Source organism: Nomascus leucogenys, chromosome 14 (assembly GCF_006542625.1).
Source record: "Nomascus leucogenys isolate Asia chromosome 14, Asia_NLE_v1, whole genome shotgun sequence".
Classification (NCBI taxonomy): Eukaryota; Metazoa; Chordata; class Mammalia; order Primates; family Hylobatidae; genus Nomascus; species Nomascus leucogenys.
In genome coordinates, this window is record NC_044394.1 from 13,419,681 (window position 1) to 13,444,986 (window position 25,306).

General features: G+C 41.3%; 1 protein-coding gene across 2 annotated transcripts in view; it reads right to left on the reverse strand.

Annotated features, from left to right (window-relative positions):
* The window catches only part of FSHR (follicle stimulating hormone receptor), a 199,921-nt gene that overhangs the window by 41,251 nt on the left and 133,364 nt on the right, over positions 1-25,306 (reverse strand). For both annotated transcript variants that reach the window (XM_003262369.2, XM_003262368.2), the window contains exons 3-4: positions 13,884-13,958; positions 11,218-11,292 (exon numbers count right to left, since the gene is read on the reverse strand). In XM_003262369.2, coding sequence (XP_003262417.1) covers positions 11,218-11,292; positions 13,884-13,958 — 150 coding nt within the window. The remainder of the gene's footprint in view (positions 1-11,217; positions 11,293-13,883; positions 13,959-25,306) is intronic.

Genomic DNA, 25,306 nt, shown 5'->3' on the forward strand with positions numbered 1-25,306 from the left:
GGATTACAAATCAAGATGATATTTGGGTGGGAACACAGAGCCAGGCCATATCACCCCAGGAGGCCCTGTTACTTGCTTACAAGTTCTCACAGGCAGGGCCAGGGCTGGAACCTGGGTCTTTGGCTCTCCTGTAAAGAAAAGAGCTTATCCCTGATGTCTTGGTGAATGAATCTGTGTCTATGTGGCTCCCGTGGTTTGGTCATTGTCCAGAGAGACCATGATGGATGATCATTGTGAGGGAGGTTGCCTAGCTGCTTCCCTTGCAAGTCCTTCAGGCATGCTAGGCTTTCTCTTCTTAGCACTGCTATCTTTGAATTCCAAATGGGTGAGGGAAAAGCTCACTGCCTCTTGAACTAGATGTTATTTGTGGATTGTTTGCTGTGGGTGAGCTCGTGATTAAACCACAGCAGAACATTTTTATGATGTCTGTTGAAGATGAAAATATTCTTTTGTGGAGCATTTGTCACTTCAGTGTTCACACTCTGTGACGCCCCAAGATATTTCTCTAAAAACAGCAGCTGCTCCCCTCTCTACCCAAACAAAAAGGTTCCAACCACTCCAGCCCACATTCTCATGAAGGGCCACTGTGTGCAGACCCTGTATTCTGTGGGGACCTAGGGATAAATTGGACACAGCCCTTGCTCTGGATTGGATGTCAGTGGAATCTACTGGGGAAATCTCTAGCTACTTTGTGGTTTCCCGGTCCTGATCTGGCTGACTTGTGAGTCCCTGGATGCATTCCTCCTGCAGACTTGCCCTTGGGGAAGACAACATCCTTCCCAGAAGGATAAATCAAGAGTTTGGGGGCAACTGGGACAATTCAGCTAGAACATTCCTGTACCAGGATCTTATTGCCTAAGAACACATGTTATGAAAGATAAAGTAGAAGAGATGAACAAATAGATGGAAGCAAGGAAAAAGTGGGTCTCTCTCAGCAAGTATTTCAGAGTGGGGCGAGAACCAGGTGCAAGCATCTGGATCACAGCCAGGTTTCTATAAAAGAAAAAATGAGTAATCCTCCCTCCCTGCACTGGGGATATAGTGATGGAGAAAACCTGGTCCCCCACCCCCACCCCCACCCCCTGGAGTAGTACAGAATCTGTCACTTGAGTGACACTCTCCCTTCTCTCCATGTCCTGACTACCCTTGCTGCCCACTTTCCTGCCCTGCCTCCTCTGGCCCATCCCTATGTAGATGGGTAGCTCTTAATGTGTGGCCTTTCCCAGGGATAATTGCAAATCTAAAAGGGTCTGTAAGGACAAAGATACCTTATAACCTCCCAATGTGAGGCTTTAGTAGTGGAATAAGAGGCAACAGTTTATTTTCCATGGGGGTGGGGTATTTGCCTAATGTCTCTTCAGTTTCCACTGTCCACACTGTCATTCTGTCTGTGCCCCAGGCAGGCCCTGCCAAGGATTTCTCCTTCCCAGGCCAGCTCTAATGGCTGCTGGGTGCTTTCTGCCTCTTAAATATCATTTCCACATCCAGTGCCTCTCAGGCTTTGCTGAGATGGTTGTTCTCATTTGTCAGGGACTGGGGTGGCAGGGATACATCTATGACTGTCCTTTAGCTCTAGGAGCTGCACTTTAGCTGTACTTAATTTATGAGTAATTTACAGCTGATTTAAGCTTCTCACTGCTTCTGCAAGATCTCCGCATTTGAATCCTGGGGAAGAGGATCTGGGAAGTGAAGTGGTATGCAAGATGCCAAATGTTCTTATCTTGCAGAATCACTTCCTCTTTCCATGCAGGACCCCTCGTGTGGGGCCTGAATATGATGAACTCAGGACAGGCAGTGACACTGGGAGCCCCAGATTCATGAAGATCACAGTTCAGAAATCAAGCACTTGAGGGCTAGAGTAGATCTTAGAGGATTTTCCATTTTCCTCATTTGGCTAGCCTCTTGAAGCATATTTTGTTATTTTCAGTTTGCAGATGAAGAAACTGAGACCTGAAGAGATTAGTACATCACTGGCTGATGGGGGTGTCTGATGAGGATGATATAGCAATAAGAAAAAAATCAGAGCTAAGCTTTACTAGGCTAATCTGAGACTTGCTTTTCATCTAATCGTCTCTAGATGTGTCCTTATATCTGATTTCTGGTGATGAAAGAGAGACAGGTCTTCTTTCAAAATTAATGAGGTAAGGATACAACTACCTTGTAAGAAGGCATATCCTATGAAAATAAAATCGCACCGAATCTGCAAATGGGTAGAGTAAATGGTCACCTATGTGCTATTTGAGTGGGTCCTGTAGAAATTTTTTCTCCCTCTTGGAAATCCCCCTGTCATGGAGTCCATCACTACCAACTCTTGGGTTTAGCATTACCTTTTTCAGGTTCCTCTTTCAAAAATGCAAATTGTCCTCGGAAGGAGAATATCAGAATTTGAATATGTTGATATAAATTGATGGATCAAGTGATCCCTTCGCTGATGGAAAGGACTGGGGCTTCTTTCAGGAGAATGCATACTGAACAGGTTAGAGGAGAACAGGGAGGAAAGGTAAGCAGCATGAAAATGTCACCACCTTTACAATCAAGAGATGGCCCTTGCCTTCCTGGAGATGACAGGCTTTGGCTGAAATCTCACCTTCAACATCAGTGTTCTGGAAGGAAAAGCTGGCCACATTTTCCTAGAGTTGATGATGGTAGGCAAAGTTGGCTCTGCCAGACAGATTACTGATAAAAAAAGCAATTGTAAATCTCGATTGTGCCCAAACATCCTTGTAGTCATGGCAACATCCTTAGATACTTGCAACACTGACAGCCGGGGAGATGGCTAATAATTTCTTCACTGTAATCACTGTCCTATATAAGAAGACTGGATTTTCGATGAGTGATATCTGCAGGATGACTCTGTGTGGGAAGTGCTTAGGAGGAGGTACTGGGGGAAGAGAGGCTTTTAGGGGTTACTGAAAGTGAGTGTGCAAAAAAAAAAACAAAAACAAAACAAATCACTGCAACCACTTAGATGCATGTCTGACCCAGAGGTAAAACATATTCCAGTGATTCTGTTTTAGAAATAGGTCCCCATTGAACCATGCCTTTCTATCCCTCTAGGTGCCACCATTACTTTATCCCTGGATTATGGCAACTGCCCTGTGATGGTTAATATTGAGTGCCAACTTGAATGGATTGAAGGATGCAAAATATTGATCTTGGGTGTGTTTGTAATGGTGTTACCAAAGGAGATGAACATTTGAGTCAGTGGTCTGGGAAAGTCAGACCCACCCTTAATCTGAGTGGGTACCATCTAATCAGCTGCCAGCATGGCCAGACTATAAAGCGGGCAGAAAAACATGAAAAGGTTAGACTGGCTTAGCCTCCCAGCCTACATCTTTCTCCTGTGCTGGATACTTCCTGCCCTCGAACGTTAGACTCCAAGTTCTTCAGCTTTGGGACTCAGACTGGCTTCCTTGCTCCTCAGCTTGCAGATGGCCTGTTGTGGGACCTTGTGATTGTGTGAGTTAATACTACTTAATAAACTCCCCTTTACATATACATCTAACCTATTAGTTCTGTCCCTCTAGAAAACCCTGACTAATACATGACCCTTAACAGCTCTCCCTATTGTATAGTCTGTATCCTGCTACTGGTCAACTTACAGTCCAAATCATTCTCATTATGTCACTCTGCTGCTCAAGAATATGTTATAACTTATTTTTTCCTACTGCATTAGGCCTAAACTTCTGTGCCTTAATTTTTCTCCCAATATTACCCAACCCAATCTATCCAAATCTAGTCATACTCCTTCTCAGTACACACCTTCCTTTTGGTTGGGGCTCAGTTTCTTTCCATCCTTTATCATTTCCATGGTTCTTTCATTCTATGCATTTACAGTACTCACTTCTTTCTTTCCCAGGAAATTTATTCTTCTTTTATGTCTTTCCAAATCATATTTATCGCTCAAGTTCCAGCTATGTTACCTCCAAGAAGCCCACAACAAGCTTTCCCTGACTAGTCTGGCCTAAGGCACAGGGTCAGTCTTCTCACTCAGGATCAGTGCCACACAGCTCTACAGAGGTATTGCTATTTCCAGGGGTTAACGTTTGATAGTCTTTTCTCTCCAAAGGACTGATCTCCGTGAAGTAAGAGCTGTTCATTGATATCTCCTATATCTCACACAAGACATCCTTTCCATCCTTTCTCAACCATGCTTTCTAAAGCATGACTCTACTTTTCTTGCTTTATTTTTCTTCATAGCACCATCACCACCTGACATTATCCAACATTGTTTGACAGGACAAATGGAGCCTCTGCCCTTATAGAACTTACATTTTAGTTGGAGAGACTAATAGCTACAACAAAGCCTGGAGTGTAGTATGACCTCAGTGATTGATTGTTGAATGATTGGCTGAGTGAATGAGTTCTTACTGATTGGCCAATTCACTTCAAAAAGGATGGAGGAGAAACGGGGAGCCACCAGGCCTTTCCACCATGCACATGGCTACCATAACTTCTAAAAATGAGCCCAAGTATGGGTCTTTTTCCACCATCATAGAGAAGTAAACATAGCTAAGCACCAAAAGTATAAGAATGATTCATTCTGTAGGGACATTGCATCCTCCTGTCAGAAGAGCCCTATAACCAAGTACTATAGACAAGTCAGCTTACGTCTCCTGTAAAATGGCTGTGTGTCCTCCTACCCTGTGGATTGTTGAGGTTCAAATGCAACAAAGGATGATAAGGGTTAAATTATAAATAAACATAAAAATGGGAAGCATTATTCAACCAGCTGTTTGTGTAAAAAACTGGAATTATTTTGAATGGGGATGGCAAGGGAGCTTGTGGACCACCAGTGTGAAAATAAACATAAAAGGCAGGGTTAAGAACTTTTAGAATTGTGCAGGATAATGTAGTTTTGCTTGTTGGAAGGACCTTTTTGGATATGTCAGGGGTTCTGTAAGAAGGCTCCTTTTGTCTTTTGAGAAACATGAATGATGTATTTCCATGATAGAATGCTGAGTGGTAGATGTCCTAAAGAAGCAGTTAAAGAGGACTTCAAAACCTTAGGAATAATGGAAAGGAAAAGGGACATCATCCCTACCATCAGCACCATCATCATGATCATCATCAAATCAGAAACATTTATTGTGACTGGATAATATACCAGAAGCGTTACAATCAGTATCTTATTTAATCCTACAATGGTCTTAAAAGGTAGGAATTATTACAATTTTATCTTTTCCTTTTTTTTTTAAGCAGAGGAGAGAGCTGAGATACAAAGAGATGAAATCTCTTGCATGGGCACCCTTAACTAGTAAATGGCAGGGTCAGGAATTTAATAAGAATGGATAACATTTGTTGTGAATTTTCTAAATGTCAATCATTTGTCTAAACATTTGTTTGAACTCAATGAACACAACTCGGTGATGCAGGCAATGTTAAGATTCCTACTTTTCAGAAAGCAAAGTTATGCCAATTATACAAGCTTATGCAGCTAATACGGGAAGGAGCTGAGGCCTGTGCCCAGACAGGTGGCACTGGATTCTTTGTGCTTCCTTGCTACTCTGAGCTGCCTCTTGACTCCCTGCCCTCTGTCCCTTTGCCGTGCTACTTCCAAAAGCAGTTCAGCTTTTATAACCAGAGAAGCTACTTTTAATACTCCTACTAAATTAAATTTAAGGGACAAACAGAAAAGAGAGAGAGGGACTTAGCTGAGGCTGGGAAAGAAACAGCCTGGCTTGCTGAGGGGAGTCCCAGTGAAGAATCTCCTGGAATTCTTTCCACCTGAAGAAAGCAGATGTCATGAAGCCATTAACAGGCATCGTAAGGAGGTCTAACAGGCCCACATCTGAGTGGAAGATGGTTGTCAGTGGGGCATGGGGGTGGGGCTTACAGCACTATGTGAAAGGTTTGCTAAAATGGAATTATGGTTTATTGAGCGGCAAAGAGAAATATCCAGCTGCCTGAGAATTACTTTGACAGGATGCAAAGGCAAGAAAATATTGTGTAAACCTTATTTGAAGATCAATAGATAATCTTTCACACACAAAAGGTCAGCTCCAGGAAGGCGGGGCAGTAAAGAAAGAAATATTGCCTGTAAATACAATATTGACTTAAAAAAATCCACCCAGATGAATCCTTTGATGCATATTCTTCAAGTTAAGAACATTTCTTTATGCATGAGTTTTTTTCCTAACCACTTAAGGTTCCTCAGTGAAGCATGAAGGCATTGATGAAGAGCACTGATTTCTAGTTGTCTTGAATTCTGTGGCATCAAATGAGCAGCATGAAATGGCATCAACAGGGAGAACTTCAGAACAACATTTTTAAGTACGCGTGTGCAGCAATTAGGACATTCAAGTCAAATAGCAACTCACCCCTACCCCTTGTAATCTCCTGCTTCAGTGGCTGTGATGATTAACATTTATCCTGGCTTAAGAAAAAAACAAAATGAAACAAAACCAACAACTCAATCCTACTGGTCCCCACTGAATTCCTTCATCCATTTTGTGTTTTTTCTTTGTCTTGAAGCAAGTAGTTCATCATCCCAAAGAATATCTGAAATCGTTGCCATCTACCTCTACATGGCTGCTGGATCATGAAGCTGTTAGGATTCCTGCTCAGATGAAAATAAACATGGAAGATATGCTATGGAATGAACTGTGTCCTCTCAAAACTCAATTGTTAAAACTCTAATCCCCACTGTAACTGTATTTGGAAATAGAACTTCTGGTAGGTAATTAAGGTTAAATGAGCTCGTAAGTGTAGGGCCCTAAACCTGTTAGGATTATTGTCATTATATAAGATAAGATACCAGAAACTCACTTTTGCTCACTCAAGTCTCTCTTTCTCCTTTCTCTCCACCTCTCTCTCCCTCTCTCTCTCTCTATCTTCCCCCCCCCACCCCCACTTTCTCAGTCTCACTCTTGGTACTATTTGAGGACACAGGGAGAAGGCAGCTGTCTGCAAGCCAGGAACCAAATTGGCCAGTACCTCTTGGACTTCCCAGCCTCTAGAACTGTCAGAAATAAATTTCTGTTGTTTCATTTATTCAGCGTATGGTATTTTGTTATGGTAGCCCAAGCTAACTAGTGTGAGGTGGAAGCTTAATTGGGTTTTGTTTCCCTGACAAAATCTTTCAGATTTAGAGGACCACCTATGAGTTTAGGTGATCCCTCTTAGCAGTTTGGAAAATATTTCAAAGAGCTAGAGTCTTAGCCCTGAATATATATATATGTGTGTGGGTGTGTGTGTGTGTATATATATGTGTGTGTGTGTGTGTATATATATATACACACATATATATATACACATATATATACACATATATATACATATATACACACACATATATATATATACACACATATATATATAATGTATTTATTTATTGTAGGTAGAAGTGCCTTTGGAGGGCAGAGTTGCCATACACTGAGGAGGAGTACACAGCTGGGAAAGGTCCACCCTGGGCAATAAGTCAAAGCCTTAAGATAGACAACTCTTAGTCTCAACTCCCTAATGGGAGATCTACATAGCAGTGGATGTGCAAACATTTTGTACAGTGTAGAATTATATAACTGCAATGAATTGAACGTTTGTGTTCTCCCCAGATTTATATGTTGGAACCTAACCCTCAATGTGATGATATTTAAGGGTGGAGCCTCTGGAAGGTAATTAGAGATAGATAAGATCACCAGGGCAAGACCCTCAAGATAGGATGAATGCCCTTACAAAAAGAGGAAGAGACATGGGATCTCTCTTTCTCTCTGTGTATATGCACCAAGGTAAGGCCATGTGAGGATACAATGGGAAGATGGCTCTCTGTAAACCAGGAAGAGGGCCCTTACCAAGAACTGGCCAGCTGGCATCCTGATCTTGGGCTTCCAGCCTCCAGGACCATGAGAAACAAATGTTTATTGTTTAAGCTACACAAGCTACAGTAGTCTGTTAGAGCAGCCCAATCTGGCTAAGAAAACGATATGTTATTTTTCAGAGCAATCAAGGAGAATCCCTCGACAGTGACATAATCCCTTCCAAATCCTTTCTTGTGCTTTTCTTTCCTTTGAGAGCAGGTTTAAAATGCCCTGAGAACAATAATCTTCTCTCAGAAAAAGATGTGGCTGGAATTGTTCACCTCCAGCTTTGTGTGAACTTGATACAGAACTGAGGACTACTCAACACCCCAAAGTGAGACAAAAAGACACAAAGAGGAGGAAGGACTTAGTGGCAGATGGCACAGATTTCAGCCTTTTTCAGAGGCAAAGGCATAGCTCTGTTTCCTCTGTTCTCCCTGTCTGGAGCTTTGCTTTCCATGCCCACATCCTTACAAGTTCAAGTATCTCCCCTGCCCTCATCTCCTAAGGGAAGGGCCAAGGGGGTCCTCATTAATAAGAACAAATGGTGCTGCCTGCAAGATGTGGGCCAATAATGAGGTCAAATTCTGAATCCTTTGGTTTCAAATTTTGCAATGATTCCTCATTTCTCATTTACCTGTTTCCAATCCACCATTCTCAGATATGCTATTATTATCATGGGCTAGGGATATCTATGTGAAAGGCTGGTTTTCTTCTTGGGTTTGTCCTTGGTAGGAGTGCTTTGCATTAGCCATGTGTGATAGTTTATGAATGAAAGTAAAGTGTCTCTGGGGATGCCTCTCCATGTTCTAGAGAACATTTGTTCTGTCACTGAAGGCTCTATGATCCCCATATTCCAGTTTGGCATTTTCCAAAACAAAGGAAGAGAAGGATCTGGATTGGAGAGATGGAGTTGGGAGAAAGGAAGAAAGAATGAAGGAAACTAACTGGGTAACAGGCACTAATAATTTTATATTTCTATAGTTCTTTACAGTTTTTATATAAAAACAATTTGCAAAGTGTTTTTTTATTAAAGGCATAATCTTATTTGGTTTTTACAGCCACTCTATAGATAAGCAAACTGAGGTTTAGAGAAAGTAATTAACCAGCTAGCTAATAAATATCAATGTTCTATTTGGATTCCAGTCCTTCTGAATTCATAGTTTTTCATATATAGTTTCTTTTCCATTCTGTTCGTTTAAATGCAAAGGCATGCTCCAATTTCCTCTTTTTGAACCCATGCCAAGCATTTGTAGGTAAAAGCTGAAGGTCTTCATCGGCAGTATAATTATTCAACAACTTACTAGAATTTTCCTGAGGATGGGCTGGGAGACTTTGAGTATTTGACCAGAAATAATTATCCTACAAATACATTTATTAATGTTTCTGAGCACTTCATATTTGACAAAACATTTTCATATCTAAATCTTGTTTGAGGCTTACATAAGCCATGTGCGTCTCTCAGAAGTCCAGTGATTGGCCCAAGATTTCTCAACTATTGAATGATGGAGTCAGGATGAAGCCCTAGATTTTCTGATTCTGAGGTTCATGCTTTTTCTGTTATCACATATTTCCTCTACTGCTATGTGCCTAGGCATGTTAGCCTCTGCAGAGAGCATAGCAAAGATTCTGTCCCTAAGGAACATGATCAACTTAGAGATCAAGACTCCCAAGCCTGAAAGTAGAAGAGCTCATAACCCTAACCTTTAAGCAGGACTGGCTACATAATTTGTGGGATGCAGTGTAAATGAAAATGCAGAGCCTCTTGTTTAAGCATTTCAAGATGGTAACAGCAGAGAATGAAACCCAGCAGTCCTCTGAGTGTGGGGGCCCTCCTGAGCACAAAGCCCTATACAACTGCACTTGTGTGCCCATGAAGCCAGCCTACCTCTGACAGTAACTTAGAAGCAGATGACCTTGTTTCTTTTTCATACCCTTTCTGGGGTACCTGTCAGAGAGCAGAAGTTCCAGATCATATGGACTGTCTTCTATTAAGTCTTTTATTCCCTCAGTTCTCATTCAGAGAGCTAAGGCACATGATAGCCCAGTGTTTCTTATTATACCTGTTAAGTCCAGTTCTTGTGAATGAAAATTTAGGCACAGAATCATAATATCATTAATAGCCAATATTTACTGAGCATCTACTCTCAGAGGCGCAGTACAAAAATGTTTAAATACTTTAAACTGATTGCAAAAGTGGCTTCAATTCTGTGTCCTTCCCAATCCCTTATGTTGTGACTTTGCAGCTTTTCCCATCAAGAAGTAGCATCTTCACCTTTAGAATCTGGATGATTCAGTGAATTATTTTGGTTAATAGAATGTGTCAGAAGAGATAGTGTGCTAGTTCAGGATCTTGGCCTTAAGATGCTTGTAATCTTCAGCTGTCTGTCTTAAAACCCTGGGATTACCATGAAAACAAGCCTACTATGCTACCCTGCTAGAAATGAGTGCCTCTTGGAGGAGGGCTGAGTCATCCCAATTGAGGCCATCCAGAGTGGCCAACCTCCAGTTGACCTGCCAATTAACAATAGATGTATGAATGAACTTAGCTGAGGTCGGGCAGACCTAGTCCAGATCGGCAGAACCATTCCACTGATCAACTCACAGACAGATAAAAAATGACAAATAGTTGTTGCTTTAAGCCTCTATCTTTGGGTAATGGTTGGTTATGTATGATTATGATGCTAATAGATAACAGATATGCAAGGATTATTATTTCCATTCTCTTGATGAGGAAACAATATGCGAGGTTAAGTCCATACCTATGATCAGTAGCTGGTAAATGAACCCAGAAAGTTTAACTCCAGAGACCAAATTCTTATCTGTTATTTTGTGGGGTCCCATTATAACACTCATGGCTCTGTCAAGCCCTCAGCTAATCTGAAAGCCATTTGAGTGGAGGATGCAGTGCTTTTGCTGATAGGGGCAGGCCCAAAGAATAGAGCTGAAACACTAGGAATCTCTGCTGATAAAATACCATGTGTGTTATTAACCAAAACATACAAAATAAACAAAATAAAATGCTGTAATTTATCAAGGGAAAAATGCATATATGCAGAACAAGAGAGACAATGGCTTTGAAGTCAAGGTCACAAGCTAAATGCTAGCAGACATTTTGGCTGCATCTCATTAACACTAAATTATGACCGAGTTCTGTAAGAGGTCCATGTGACAGTCCCATTAATGCAAATGGCATTTCTTATGTCTGTTTTTGCAAATGAAAACAAGATACAATTATGTTAGTAGAATTTGCTCATTAAACTAAAATCCATCACCAAGTATCTCTCCACCTCCACTTCTGCCCCCCACCACCATCCTTGATCAAAAGTAATTGCTCCCCAGAGTATCAAGTGGGCCTTTTAGTAAAATAGGCTTGCAGTATTTAATCATAGTGGGGGTACCAAACTACATGAGTTCTTACAGATATTGAAGGTTGGGAAGGTTCTGGAAGGCCTCAGGGTTGATGTAAAGCAGGTTGTTGGCCTTTTCAATTCTACTGTAAAAGAAGAAAAAACATGCTAGTGATCTTGATGGTAAGGAATGCTTTTGTATTTTTCACATTTTACAGAGTACATAATAAATCATTCATCCCATCCACTCATCCACCTATCTATTCATCCATCCATCCATCTATCCATCCATCCATCTATCCATCATTTCAATAAATATTGAGGGAGCATGCAGTGCCTTTTACTACACTAAGCTGTGAAAACTAAATATTAACCCTGTCTCCCTGCTGTTTCATTCTCATTACCTGGGCCCTGTCCACTGGAGGCAAACAGAGCATTGGCTGGGTGAGTTCTCATCACCCTGAGCAGAGCTGCATCTTTAACCAGTAAGAATATCCCAGGGTTGGAAGAGGCTAAGAGGTTAGGAATGAGACTAATATGGTGAAATGAGGGTTTGTCTGGTCGGGAGGCAAGAGAAAAAGGAATGAAAGTAATGAAAAAGAGCAATGAAAAATGGAAAAGAGGTGAAAAGAAGGAAGGGAAAAGTGAGGGGCAAAAAGATATTAGAGGAAAAGAGAGTGAAATGGCAAAGAAAAAGAAAGTTGGGAGAAAAACAATCGATACCTTTTTGCTTTTAAGCATGAAATCCAAGCATACAGTAGCTGGGAATGGCCATTGATTCCCTTTGTGCAGTAGACTGAGGCTGCTCACTCAGAGCTCATGGAAAGGGGTGACTTCTGCCCTATGTTGGCTTGTGCTGTATCTTGATCAACAGTCTGGAAGTGAGCATGTTCACATTTGGATTCCAACACAGAGAGCCTGCCCTTTCCTTGTCTTGCTGCATCAATGTGTATTTGTAGAGATGCTCTCTGTTAATTAGTTCTTCCCTGTTTCATTAGCTTTTATGTTGCTGTAACCTGTAGCTACCCGGATCTAAGTACCAGGCAATTAATCATTTTAAGTACAGTCAGTGCTACATGGAGGTGAGCACCTCTTCATGCAAGGAAGAGATGAAAGACCCAAACCACTACCTTCACTGTCCATTGAAATGTATCAAGGGATGCCTGCTTGACCTTGCCCAGAGGGCTGGATGCCCTTTGGTTCATTTCTCTGATAATGTCTGTGGGTTCTTCCCAACTAGACCAAGCAGAAAGAGAAGAAAGGAAGAAGCATGAAAGTAATGGGGAGAGGGAGGGTGAACATCAGTTGCAGAGTGCAGAAGCAATGAGGAAAAATGAAGGTAGGAGGCAGAGTGGGTAGAAGGAAGTAAAAGGGAGAGGGGGATTGCCAAATGAACAGACTGAGTGTCATTCCTAAAGAAATTCACACACACGAGAGGGGGATTGCCAAATGAACAGACTGAGTGTCATTCCTAAAGAAATTCACACACACGCACGCGTGTGTGTGTGTGTGTATTTGTTCCCTACTGATACTTGGCAAATGCTGAAAACAAAATTTGTCCTTGTTAAAAAGATACAAAAGAGTCAAAAGATTAATGTTCAAGTTCTTATTTGCGTGTGGATTTGGACAGATGACCTTAGATAAGCCTTACAACTTCTCTGTGCCTTTCCTTCTTCATCTGTAAAATTAGGAGGTAGTTCATTGGCTTTCTTAAATGTGTTCCATGGGAATTTTGTGAGATGGTAATCAACAATCTCTAAAGAAAACTTTCCAATGACGTTAGTTGACAAACACACAATATCCTTCTTGGAGATTCTAAATGCATATTAGCGTATTATAGACTCTGGAAAGTTTTCCTATAATAAGAAAACCTATCTAATTTTATTTACCTAATATTTCCTAATCTTATTTGACCATAAATCTTTTCCTTTTTTAAAAATACCTGATAATTCCCTGAGTTTTTAGTGATGCACAGAATGTACTTTGAAAAATTGTTGACCAGTCTCTAAAGTCTCTTCTGGCTTTGACATTCTATGATTCTGTGAAATAATTTATAGTAATAATAAACTGGTATGAAACAGAAGTGGATCTGTGTGAGCAGCACTATTATGTAAAACTGGAACATCAACAAGAGAAAGTAAATTTGGCCTCAGTAGTAGAGGAACCAAGGATAATTATAACATACACACTCTAGGCCAGTCAATATGCTAGATTTAATTGACATTTATCTCCTTTATTCATCACGGTAATCTTTTGGCATATGTAATTTTATTATTCCAGTTTTACAGATGAGAAAACTAAGTCTCAGATAGTTATCTATCTTGGCCAAGATATATTCATATATTCATGGTGAATATATGGCATAGGCCAGTAGTCAGACCAGGACTAATCAACTTCAACTACATCGTGTGGGACTTATTTTGGGGTTTGACTGGAACAACTCTGAATGGAAGGATGACACAGAGGTGCTTGCACATAGTCACTGGGCAAAGTTCTTGGGTCTATGATGCAAAAAATGATGACAGGCAGGCAACAGAATGAGACTAGGCTCTGAGCTGGTGCCTGGATCACCAGATAGAGACATATTACAGTGCCTTTTAGGGTGATTTTGACATCTTATAATGACAATTTAGGGATCTGAGGCCATGGCAGAGCCAGGGCCTCCCAGGAATATAGAAGAACTTTAAGGGTTTTTTCAAGAATGGCCATGAGCAAATCCCCCAAGCTTCTTGCTTACATTTCATGTAATTTGGGAAGGTTGGAGAACACATCTGCCTCTATTACCTCCAAGACGTCATTCTGAGAGATTTCTCTGTGGAGAAAAAAATATATAAGTCAAGCCAGTTCAGTTACACTTCTTGAACATTTTTAGGGCTCAGCATAGAGCCTTGTGTCCAGGAGGATTCACAAGACACACAAAACTCCTTTCCTGCCGTCAAAGAAGTCAGCTGTAGTAATGAGACAAAACTAACATACTAGAGGCTAACACTTACAGAACAAGAGGAGAATAAGTCAAAGACTGTGGCTCACCTTGGAGATTATCCAGTCTATAGATGTAGAAAGTGAGGTCCAGGAAGGAAGAGATTTGCTTAAAGATATTTAGGGAATATACAGGATGAGAACGAAATTTAAGTTCCCTAGACCATGGGTCAGTAAACTTTTTTTTTTTAACAGGGCTAGATAGTAAATATTTTTTTGCTCTTGCTGTGGTATTTGGTCTCTATCACAACTGCCCAGTTGACATTGTAGCCCAAATGTAACCAAAGGTAACACATGAGTGAATTAGCTTGACTGTGTTCCAATAAAACTTTATTCATAAAAACAGGTGTCAGGCTGGATTTGACCCATTGGCTGTAGTTCAGTGACACTTCCCTAGATCCTGGAGTTGTTTTCTCTCTGCTAATCTGGCTTTGGGAGATGAGAACCTCAATCCAGTCTCTTTTAAAAAAACATGTTTGTTGGCCCCATTAATGTCTAACGTAGGAACAGAAAGCCAAACACCACATATTCTCACTTATAAGTGGGAGCTGAACAATGAGAACACATGAACACAGGGAGGGGAACAACACGCACTGGGGCCTGTCGGGGGTAGGATTGAGGGAGGGAGAGCATTAGGAAAAATAGCTAATGCATGCTGGGCTTAAGACCTAGGTGATGGGTTGATAGGTGCAACAAACTACCATGACACACATTTACCTAGGTAACAAACCTGCACATCCTGCACATGCACCATGGAACTTAAAAATTAAGAAAAATAACAAAATAAACATAGATTTAAATCCCTTTCCACTCCATGCCATTACCTAGAGGTGGAGGTTGTTGCAAGGCCATTGCCATTAATGATGTCTTGGCCTAGAATACACAGAAAAGATTCCTCAGGTCTCAGTGTTTTTTTTCTCTCAGAGTAATTTGAGGGCAGAAGAGAACGAAGTCCACTAGGCAGAAGCCCAGAGGTTGTGAGGAGAGAGGGCAGCTTAATCAGTTAATATTTATAGAGTGTCTCACGGATGAAACGTGCTATTATTAGGCCTCTGAGGAAGACTCTTATGAAGCTTTAATGCGGCAGCTGAGAGTGTCTCAGGAAATCTCACAGGCAGCATGCATTCAAATTGGCTGAGGTAGAAGTGCTGTCTGCTGGCCTAGGATTTAGTGGAAGAGTTCTAGAAAGGCTCTTGATCAAGAGAAAGGCCTGGAGGGGAGGAAAAAAGAAGGCCCATGGGGGAGGGGAAGTGTGACTGTGAGCAGCAGCAGTCTGCTGGTGCATCTGTGACCGGGGGCTGGTGACATCTGTGGCTTGTTAACCCAGTGGTGGCAGGGCCATTTCTCAGAAGCCCCCGTGAATGAGGAGACATTTTGTGAGAAGAGCTCCTCTTATTCCATAATAACATCTTTCATGATTTATTTGGTAAATTAAAGTCCTCATCATTTGCACAGTTGAACATTAATAAGGGTGGGGTATGTGTTTTTCTAAGTATATATATAGAGACAGAGAGAAAGAGAGAGACAGAAAGAAAGAGAGATAGAGAGAATGAACATCATGCTGGCTATTGGCCATTTATTATTTCACTCTTTATCCTGTAAGTACAGGGAGTTCTGAGAGGTACAGAATTGAGAAGGAGGGGAAAGGGATGGAAGAAGAAGACCTTCATCTGAATGCAGTAGAGTGAAAGAATGGCACAGGTAGAGAATAAGGCATGCAGGAAAAGGCTAGCTAACAGGAAGGACTCAAATGCAAATAAGGCCATCTCCTCCAAAAGCTATTTCCAGGTTCACTAGCAGTTAGCAGTACATTTGTTCACCACTCGTAGAGACATATGTCCTTGCCGAAATTCACATATTGAGAATTTCCTTATCTGGATTTGTTTTTCAAAAAGAAATTAGAAATTATTAGAACGAACAAAGTAAAGAAACACTTATAAATTAGTGATTTCAGAAAGTAGTCCATATTTGACGGTCTCAACTTCAAAGACAGTACCAGGTGTTAGGGTTGGGTAGGGGGATGCCTTTGGCCAGACGAGGGTTGGGGGCAGGTGAACAGGGTACAGTCAAGGAAAAGTCCTTCACTGAGAAATTTAGACATCTTATTCCGATCTAACCCAATTCTGTCTCTAGTTATTACTATTATAATTTATTGGGTGTTTACTGTTTATCAGCCGCTTTACCTACATACTCTGTAATCCTTTTGACATGCGTGTGAGGTTGGTATTTTGGTCTCCACATTAATAAATGGGCCCACCTGTATGAGGGACCAACTGTGGCTGACAGAAGGGCTCACACACTTTCTTCTACCCTCCCTGCCTCCCGTGCCACATTGAGCACCCCTCTGGGCCTTGGATTCTTTGTTGTAAAATAAGGGGATACAATGAGATCATTTGTCAAGTCTTTTCCAGAACAGTGCAAGGAGCCTTCATCCTCAAGCACAGAAGCTCTGTGGAAGACAATTTTCAGAGATGAGTCTGTCCTTTCCTCATCTTCTAGGACAGCGCTTCCCAAATGTTAACACACATGAGAATCACCTGGAGATCTTTTTAGAATGCAGATTCCCATTGGGAAGTTCTTTAGTGGGGCCTGAGTTCCTGCATTTCTAATAGCTTAGGTGCTGGTCATACTTTGTATTGCAAGGTTCTTTAGGGAAATAGTAATAATATGCTACCAGAGTTTTTGCCCCAATGTACATATTCATAGGTGGATATGCAGAGTGTGATAGAGGAGCTCCAGGAGAATGAAGTAGTTGGTTTAGAAAAATCTGCATTCCCTCTGAAAAGCCCTTCTTTACTCTACCAGCATTTAAGTTTTCCTATTGTCTAGCTTCTCACAAGATCTTTTTCATTTCTCAGTTAAAGCAATCACCACCATGTTTTGTCATTGCTTTTTTTGGTCATTGTCTAATTCATCTGTTTTTGTATCTCTAGCATCTAGTGATAAGTTGATATGTAGTTAGTGCTCAATAAATGATTACTGGATGAATGAATGGATCAAAGGGTAGACTAAGGAAAAGAAATCTTCAGGCCTATGAATATCATCTGCTAAACTGAAGGGGAGGAAGTTTGTGGCATTCTTTCACCCCCTTTTCTGTAGGCAACATGTCCAAGTCCAGCAGGTGACAGCCCAGCCTAGCTTGTCTACGACAGGATTTTGTTCCAGGGAATTTTACTAATACAGAGTATAACATGTAAGTGACACACACAAATATTTGGTCTGCTGACCAAATAGTATCTGGGTACCTTTTTCTGTGCCTCTCTGGGTCACAGCTCTCTCCCTAGGCCTTCTCTGGCTATCAGATGAGGTCCTTGAATTGACAAAACACCCATAGAAAATAAAACAGGAGAGAGGACTGGTGACTGTAGGGGTTCACTGAGTATCTGACTAGGGATTAGGGAAGATGACTTTTAAGGCCCCTTCTGTACATGAGATTCCATGTTTGTATGAAGAATAGGGACATGTGCTTGCATGAGGTACTGGGGGTTATCAAGGCATTCTCTCTGGTGTGGGTTTTGGAGCCATTATCAAATTCCTTTCCTTCAAATATACAAGTACATTTGATGGACAGTTGGGGTAGGGTGTTTTCCAATATTGGGGACTTTAGGGAGCGAATGAGCATATAGAATTTGGTCTGCTCCATCATAAAGTTTCAACCTCTTACAGAGTCATATTAATTTGTTCACCATTGCAACTGATACTCATTTGACAAGTGCTCAACTGTTTTATTCCGAGTAGAGTTGTTACTGGTTTATTGGATACAAAGAACTGAAGAGCTGTGACCGGTAGTTAAAAGGCCTCACTAGGATTTTGATGACATGAATTGGAGAACAGGATGGCACATGTATACCTATGTAATAAACCTGCACGTTCTGCACATCATGTATCCCAGAATTTAAAGTAAAATTAAAAAAGAAAGAAAACAAGGGCCGGCTGCAGTGGCTTATGCCTGTAATCCCAGTACTTTGGGAGGCTGAGATGGGTGGATCACCTGAGGTCAGGAGTTTGAGACCAGCCTGACCAACATGGTGAAACCCCATCTCTACTAAAAATACAAAATTAGTCAGGTGTGCTAGTTCATGCCTGTGATCCCAGCTACTCAGGAGGTTGAGGCAGGAGAATCACTTGAACCTGGGAGGAGGAGTTTGCAGTGAGCCCAGACTGTGCCTAAACTCCAGATTTTGGTGAGTAAATAATATATCCCTGAAATGAATAAAATAAAAAATAAAAATAAAAGAATAAGAAATCAAAAACTCACAGAAACTTCTTTTTCACTTTCTGACAGAGGAGATATAGTCCCCCTCTGGGTCTTTCCCATTTTTTCCCTCTTCCCCTGCCTCTCTCTTCACAGAGCATTTTTCTCCAATATATCCAAAATATTTCTCCCTAACTCAGTAAATTAAGAGATTCAACTGCATTAAAATATTTGTAAGAGTCACTGAATCAAATTTTTTTTTTTTTAATAAGCTCACACTAAATTCAGTTGACTGTTTTCCTTCCCTGAGTCCCCAATGGTTAAGGATTTCCATAGACCCTCTATTACTGCCCCTTGCATATTGCATTGGGTTTGCATTCTGCTTTGTTTCCCTCACTAGACTAAGAACTGCTGGAGGACAGTGACATTGCCCTTTATCTTAATATTCCTGCTCCCAGTCAAATGTTTGCTGAATGAATGAATTACCTTTGAAAGATTATAAAAGATTTTCCACCTTTGCTTTTGTACAATAAAGCCGTGTTCCTGAAAACTTGCAGTAAACAGAGTATTTGCAAATCAAATTGTGTATTCGCACAGGAGGGAAGCTTCTTAGCAGAAAACTTGGAGTGAATCTTTAAGAGAGTGGAGAACTAATTCAACAAATGTTCAACGAATTTTGATTAAGAAGCTTCTGTGTTTCAGGCACTGGGATCAGTGCTGGGAATCTAAAGATGAATAAAATGGATCCTGGGTTTCATCAATCATCCCTAACTCAGCGAGACTAGTATTCTAGGCTTTCCTTAACTGGTGCTATCTGTATTTGATGGGGTACATTTTAGTTACTAGAAAAAATAAAACTTTTGGTATATTGCTTTTCAATATAACAAGATAGAGTATGTGCATATAGTAATTCATATTGTATATGTAACATATGTTGTATACCTTGTGATATTGAAATGTAATATGCATATAATATAATATGTGTAATACATATATATCATGAGTAAGAAGGCAGGTGAAAATTCCCCTGAAAATATGTTCCAGAAAAGTTCATAAAGCTCTCAAAATATACACTTCTACCCTCCTTTAGAATTGCCTTAACGTTAGATCCAGAGACTTTAAAATAAAGTGGAGACCTGAGTTTGAGTCCTGCTTCCGTTTTCTCCTAGCTCAATAACTGTGGGCCACTGTGAGAGTCTCTCTGACCTTCAGGTCTTCATCTATAAGATGGGAATAATAACTACCTCAAAGTGTTGTCAAAGGGATTAAATAAGAAGGTATGTGTGAAAGTACAATGCTTGTCACCTGGTAAACTCTAATGTCAACATACCTGCTGATAGCCTGCCTTCCTCTCTTTGTGGAGTTTAGGACTAAATTCATCTGCAATTGGGAGATCTTGTGACAGTCAACTACTGTGCTGAGGGAAAACTCTACTTGCAAAGGTCCTACAGAAATTCAGGTTGTTCCCTTAACCTCACCTATAGAATCATTTAAATACTTAAACCAGGCTATGTTATTATTCCAAACCCCAGCCCCTTTCTAAATCCTATAGTGAGATTGGCTATCTGGTCTGCTGGCCGCATAAAGGAGATTAGGTAGAGCATGTATGTGCCTCAACGTGGATTGTCTCCACCACTGAAATCATAACCTGAAAAGCATGCTTTTCCTTTTAGGAGAAGGTCAATTCAAGGTGGGACATGTCAGGGTGTGGTGAGGATGTTTCCAAAAGGCTCCTTTCGCCTCCTCAGATGACAGCCGGTGGTGCTATCCTTTCCTGACATTCCTGAGACTGTCTTGTCTTCCCAGATCTGCTTCCTTCTCATTAAGATAAGTCTTCGCTAGAGTCATCCTACAGATATCCCCAAAATGAGACGGAGATAAAAGTACCTTCAGTGGCTCAGCCTAATTCAGAAATTTCAATTAAATGCACTTGGTTTCAAATACATCAACAAAAAACTATTGTGTTCATTTTTAGGTTTACCTTAATTTAAACCTTAAGTAATCTAAAATTTGATATATTTCCCTTGCTTGCCTCAGCAGATGAGGAAAGGGACTAAAAATCACAGTCATAATAGCTAACATTTATTAAGCACTTACATGTCAAGCAATTTTTCTGTGCTTCACATTTATTAAGTTGCTTAATCCTCACAACAACCTTGTGAGCTAAGTGCCATCCTTAGCCCCTTTTACAGAAGAGGATGGCACACAGAAGTTAAGTAATTTCCCCAATAGCACACATAAGTCAAAGTTCCAAGCAGCAACTCATATAATAAGCACCTTTTAGCACATTTTCTGTGCAAGTATAAAGCATATAAGATGGTAAATAGTACTGCCCTTATCTTGCAAACATCTGCAGGTTTGTCATATGCATGAAAAGTTGCAAGTGCAGAGTCAACAGAAGTGGAGGACAGTGTGGGAAGCATGCCCAGTGCCCAATACAGCCGAGTAAACAGTGGGGCTTCAATGCATTTTGTTATTTTTCCCTATACACCATATGTCCCCCAACACACTCTCTAAATGTCACCATTTCTTAACCCCTGTCTTGGTGTCCCTCAAGCTTTTCCTGTTGACCCTCTGAGGTCACCTCATTCCCTCAGTTAGGACCTTCTGCTGATGAATTATATATCATCAGAATGAGGTTCCCTCTGAGACCAGCATCCCTTGTCTGCAACAACCTGAGGGGTACATGTTTTGTGAACTCATCACAGACAATCAGTCTAGAGCAGCTTGATTCTTTTCCTCTCCCAACTCTCTTCCCCTCCCCAGTCACGACCCCAGCCAACGGCTCTGTCTGACATCCCTACTGGCCCACTGGACTAAACTAAGTTTTTAATTCTGCGGCCATCTCTGACTTCTCTCCACCATTTTTTGTCCAAACAGATCTTAAATTCTCTCAATTACTCTCTTCTGTATTTCTTGCAAACCTCCCTTTATTTCCCACCATCATTGTCAGCTTTGCAATTTCCACCAGACCAATAGTTCTTAACAGTCGTGTGGTGACTCAGGAGTGGTTTGATGTTGGTCATAGGTCATCTGTTTTCAAATGAATAAAGTGTACCAATTATTTACTTAATATTTGGGAGAGATTTAAGTTTATGTACATAATATGCAAGACTAAGAATGAAGGGATGAGTAGAGAAAATAGTGAAGTGGAAGCTGGTGGCCTATGAGTCTATCCCTACCTGGACACAGGGGTGAAGCTAGTCCTTGTGCTTGGGAGCCATGCATAGGATAATTAATTGGGAAAGCAAATGGAATTGAAAGAATATGATAAAATGTGAAGGAAGGGCTGGGCGCAGTGGCTCACGCCTGTAATCCCAGCACTTTGGGAGGCCGAGGTGGGCCGATCACTTGACGTCAGGAGTTTCAGACTAAACCTGGACAACATGGCGAAAACCCACCTCTACTAAAAATACAAAAACAAGCCAGGTTTGGTGGCACACGCCGATAGTCTGAGCTGCTCGAGAGGCTGAGGCATGAGAATCACTTGAGCCCAGGAGGCGGAGGTTTCAGTGAGCTGAGATTGCGCCACTGCACTCCAGCCTGGATGACAGAGCGAGACTCTTTCTCCAAAAAAAAAAAAAGTGAAGGAAGGACAAAGATTTTCTGGAGGAAGAGTCAGATTAGGGTTGGAAGCTAGAAAAGGTAGTCAATTCCTTTCTTAAACAGGAATTTACTGAGTTCCTAGTGATGAAAGACAAGGAGTTTGGTAGGTAGTAAGGGAGTGGATATGCTGTGTAGAGGAGAAAGGAAAGGCATGTTGATCAGGTCGTTTGGGTTTGACGTGACCTGACACCTTTGGCAGAGGCAAAAGAAAGTGCGGTGCGAGGTTGGAGTAGCCTTTGACACACAAGGGACAGGGACAGTAAAGTGGCCATAGCTTTGAGACACTTGTAAGTTTGAGTTGTGTAACTCAAGGTTGCAGGAATAATGATGACATTGATAATAATTAACCTTTATTAGATGTTTGCTGTGTAGCAGGCACAGTGCTAAATGCTCCGCATGGGTAATCTCACTAATGGCTTTGTCTCATCAGGGCCCTGCTGACTCAATATTTGTCTTGGTTGACACACATGTGTGAGTGGCAGCATGAACCTGGAAGCCAGACAGGCCCAGATTCAAATTCTAGCTTTATCATTGCCCAGTCATGTGACCTTGGACGAGTCAATTAATATGCATGACATTTATTTTAATGGGAATAATTATACCCACGTGTTAGGGTTTTTGTGAGAATTATGGAGATAATATGTGGCATGGAATAGATTGCTAACTGTCCTCCAAAATCAATTTCCCTCCTCTTATTCCTGGGAGCGCAGCTGGACTACATTTCTTGGCCAATCTTACTGTTAGTTGTAGCATTGTGAGAAGAAAGCTCTTGCTGTGGAAGGTGAACAAAATTGATGTATGCTATTTCAGGCCTGGTCCTTCACCCACCATTGTGCTTCTCCATACACTGTCTCCTTTTTAGCTGTTGGTTGGAGGTGCCCAGAACAACCTTGAAAGCCACAGTTGAAGATGGCAAAGCTGCTTTTGCCCTGGGGTCTTAAATAAAATGCTGAGAAATACCAACCCGGACCACTCGATGAGAAAGAAAGAAATTTGTTCTGAAAGTCCTTTGATATTTTGGAGTTTGTTGTCATCTACCCTACTCTAATACCTAACGTAAGAGTCTAGCACCCTGTGTGGTTGCTAGTACTTGTTCAGTAAATGCTCCTCACATCAGGGCAGGTAAGAGTTTTACATCTACCATCTGGTGAAAAGTGGGTACATACAGTAGGTGTTAAGTACATTTTTATTGATGGATTAATTAGTATTGCTTGGCCAATTTGAAGAAAAGAAATAACCAAAAAGTCTTCCTCAAAACGAAATCTATATTTGACCTAATTTAGCCAGAGACTACTCTTCTTCAGTGACACAGTATTTATTACCTGTGATTGAGTTGCCTTCCCTCTTGTGAGCACACATGGTGGCTGCTGTTCATTGAATTACGGGCCCTTGGCTGTTTTATTTCCTTTTTCAACTGTTTCGTGAAAAAAACAACAACAAAACTTGGCATGCTAGAAAGAACAACTGTTTAACAATGGGGACTACTAAATCCATTAGCACACACAGCCCGAGAGGGTGTTAAGGTTAAAAAATTGGAACCCTCAGCTCTCTAAGCTCCAGAAATGCAAAGCTGCATATGGAAAGGTCTCTTGAGTGGGCCAAAGGAAGCCCTTTATCACTTTGGCAAATCACTGGCGCTTTCTGAGATCCATTTTCCTCTGTAAGATGTGTGAAGGTCCTCTGTCCCTCAGTACATTTTATACTCAATCCTTTGTAGTTGGCTGGGCTGTTGAAGATCACATGAATAATGCATGTCATGCACTAGGATAAAAGCACATAGTGTTATGCAAAGGTCGTGCTGCTTATTATTATTTTTATTATTTCACTGGAATCAGGAGGCTTAGGTTCTAGTCCTGACTCTGCCACTAATTAACCATTCTCCTTGAGTCAAATCAGTTACCCTCTCTGGGCCTTTGTTCTTCATCTATAAAATAACACTCTTGATCCAAATGATCTCCAGGGTCCCTGCTAGCCCTGGAATTCTGTGATTTTAATTATTTCTGTGATTCTGTTATTAAAAGGCAGCCAGCCTCATCCTTGGCAGTCCTCTATGACAGCCAGCTTTCATTTTTAACAAGCTGGGGTGAGGTGGGGCTCCATGCCGCATCCTTCTTATGGCACTGCATCTTTGGGAGTGGCTCTGCAGCAGACCTATCAGGGAGTAGCAGCAGGGTAGCCAGCAAGGGCCATTTACCATTCGAAGCCCTGGACAAGTGTGAGAAAGGACCTCTGTCCTGAGCCATTATTCTCTTGAAGACAGCATACGTTTTATTGTCAGCTTAAAGAGGGCTCCATTGATACTCCCTACAAGCCAGTAAGCCAGTGTTGATTTCCTCCTTGACATATGTCTTGAGCCTCTTTGCTAAAGAAATAGCAAGTAAGTGTGTGTGTCTGTGTGTGTTATTGGAGGCTATCCTGTTCCACTGCTGCCACCACAAAGCACCCCAAAACCTTCCTTAATAATTCTCTCTGGGTTCGATTGTGCCTTTTTGATATGATACCTGTAACAAATGGCTTCCCCAAATGGCTTTTCTCCTGCTTCCAGCCTCTGTTTTCACTCTGTAATTTATAATTACTCTATTTTTTATGCCCCTCCATTTTATACCTCATTAACTCTTATCTTGGCATGAAAGAGCTTCCTTTATGAGTCACAGTGAAGGAGCAACAAGGAGCTCACATTTGGCTGCTTCTGTATTTGAGTCACATTGATGGTCTTATTTTCCCCCTTGGAAGCCTTGAATGTAGCACCCTTATGAGTGCCCTGCATGCAAAGCTGTTATCTATCCTGCCCTTTGCAACCATTCAGAAATTTAGGGGTCTGTACTCTCTGACTCCATATTTAACTGGTTTTATATCCATTTCTGAACAGTAGTTATCCCCCATTCTACCCCCAAATTATAGGCAAAAGCCCTACTCCTGCACCTCTTTTGTCTCCTATTGGTCCTGAGACTGTCTGTATTTTTACAGTGAAGGGACCTGCAAGGTCAGGAAAAAGGAATGGTTTTTAAATGATTCCTATTTTATGAGACTACCAATGCCTAGAGAAAAATGCCATCATTCTAGGGAGGAATAAGAAGACTGGATTATTTTTTAACATGAGTCTTTCATGTTAGTGATTCAGCCACTTAGGCCACCCAAGATGTTGGGGATCAACAACCTGGTTCAGTATATTTTCAGGCCTTTTCTGTACCTTTGGGACCCTTTGTTTAAATAAAAACTTAGACAGTAGCAACACAAATAGTGGAATGGCTCCTGTTGAGGATGGAGGGTGCTGGCTCTGTGCGGAGGGAGAAGAGAAACCAGATCTCATTCCTCATGTTAGCAGCTTCTGAAGGGGTCCTCTGTACCCCTATTGATGTGTATAAGTTAATTGTGAAGTA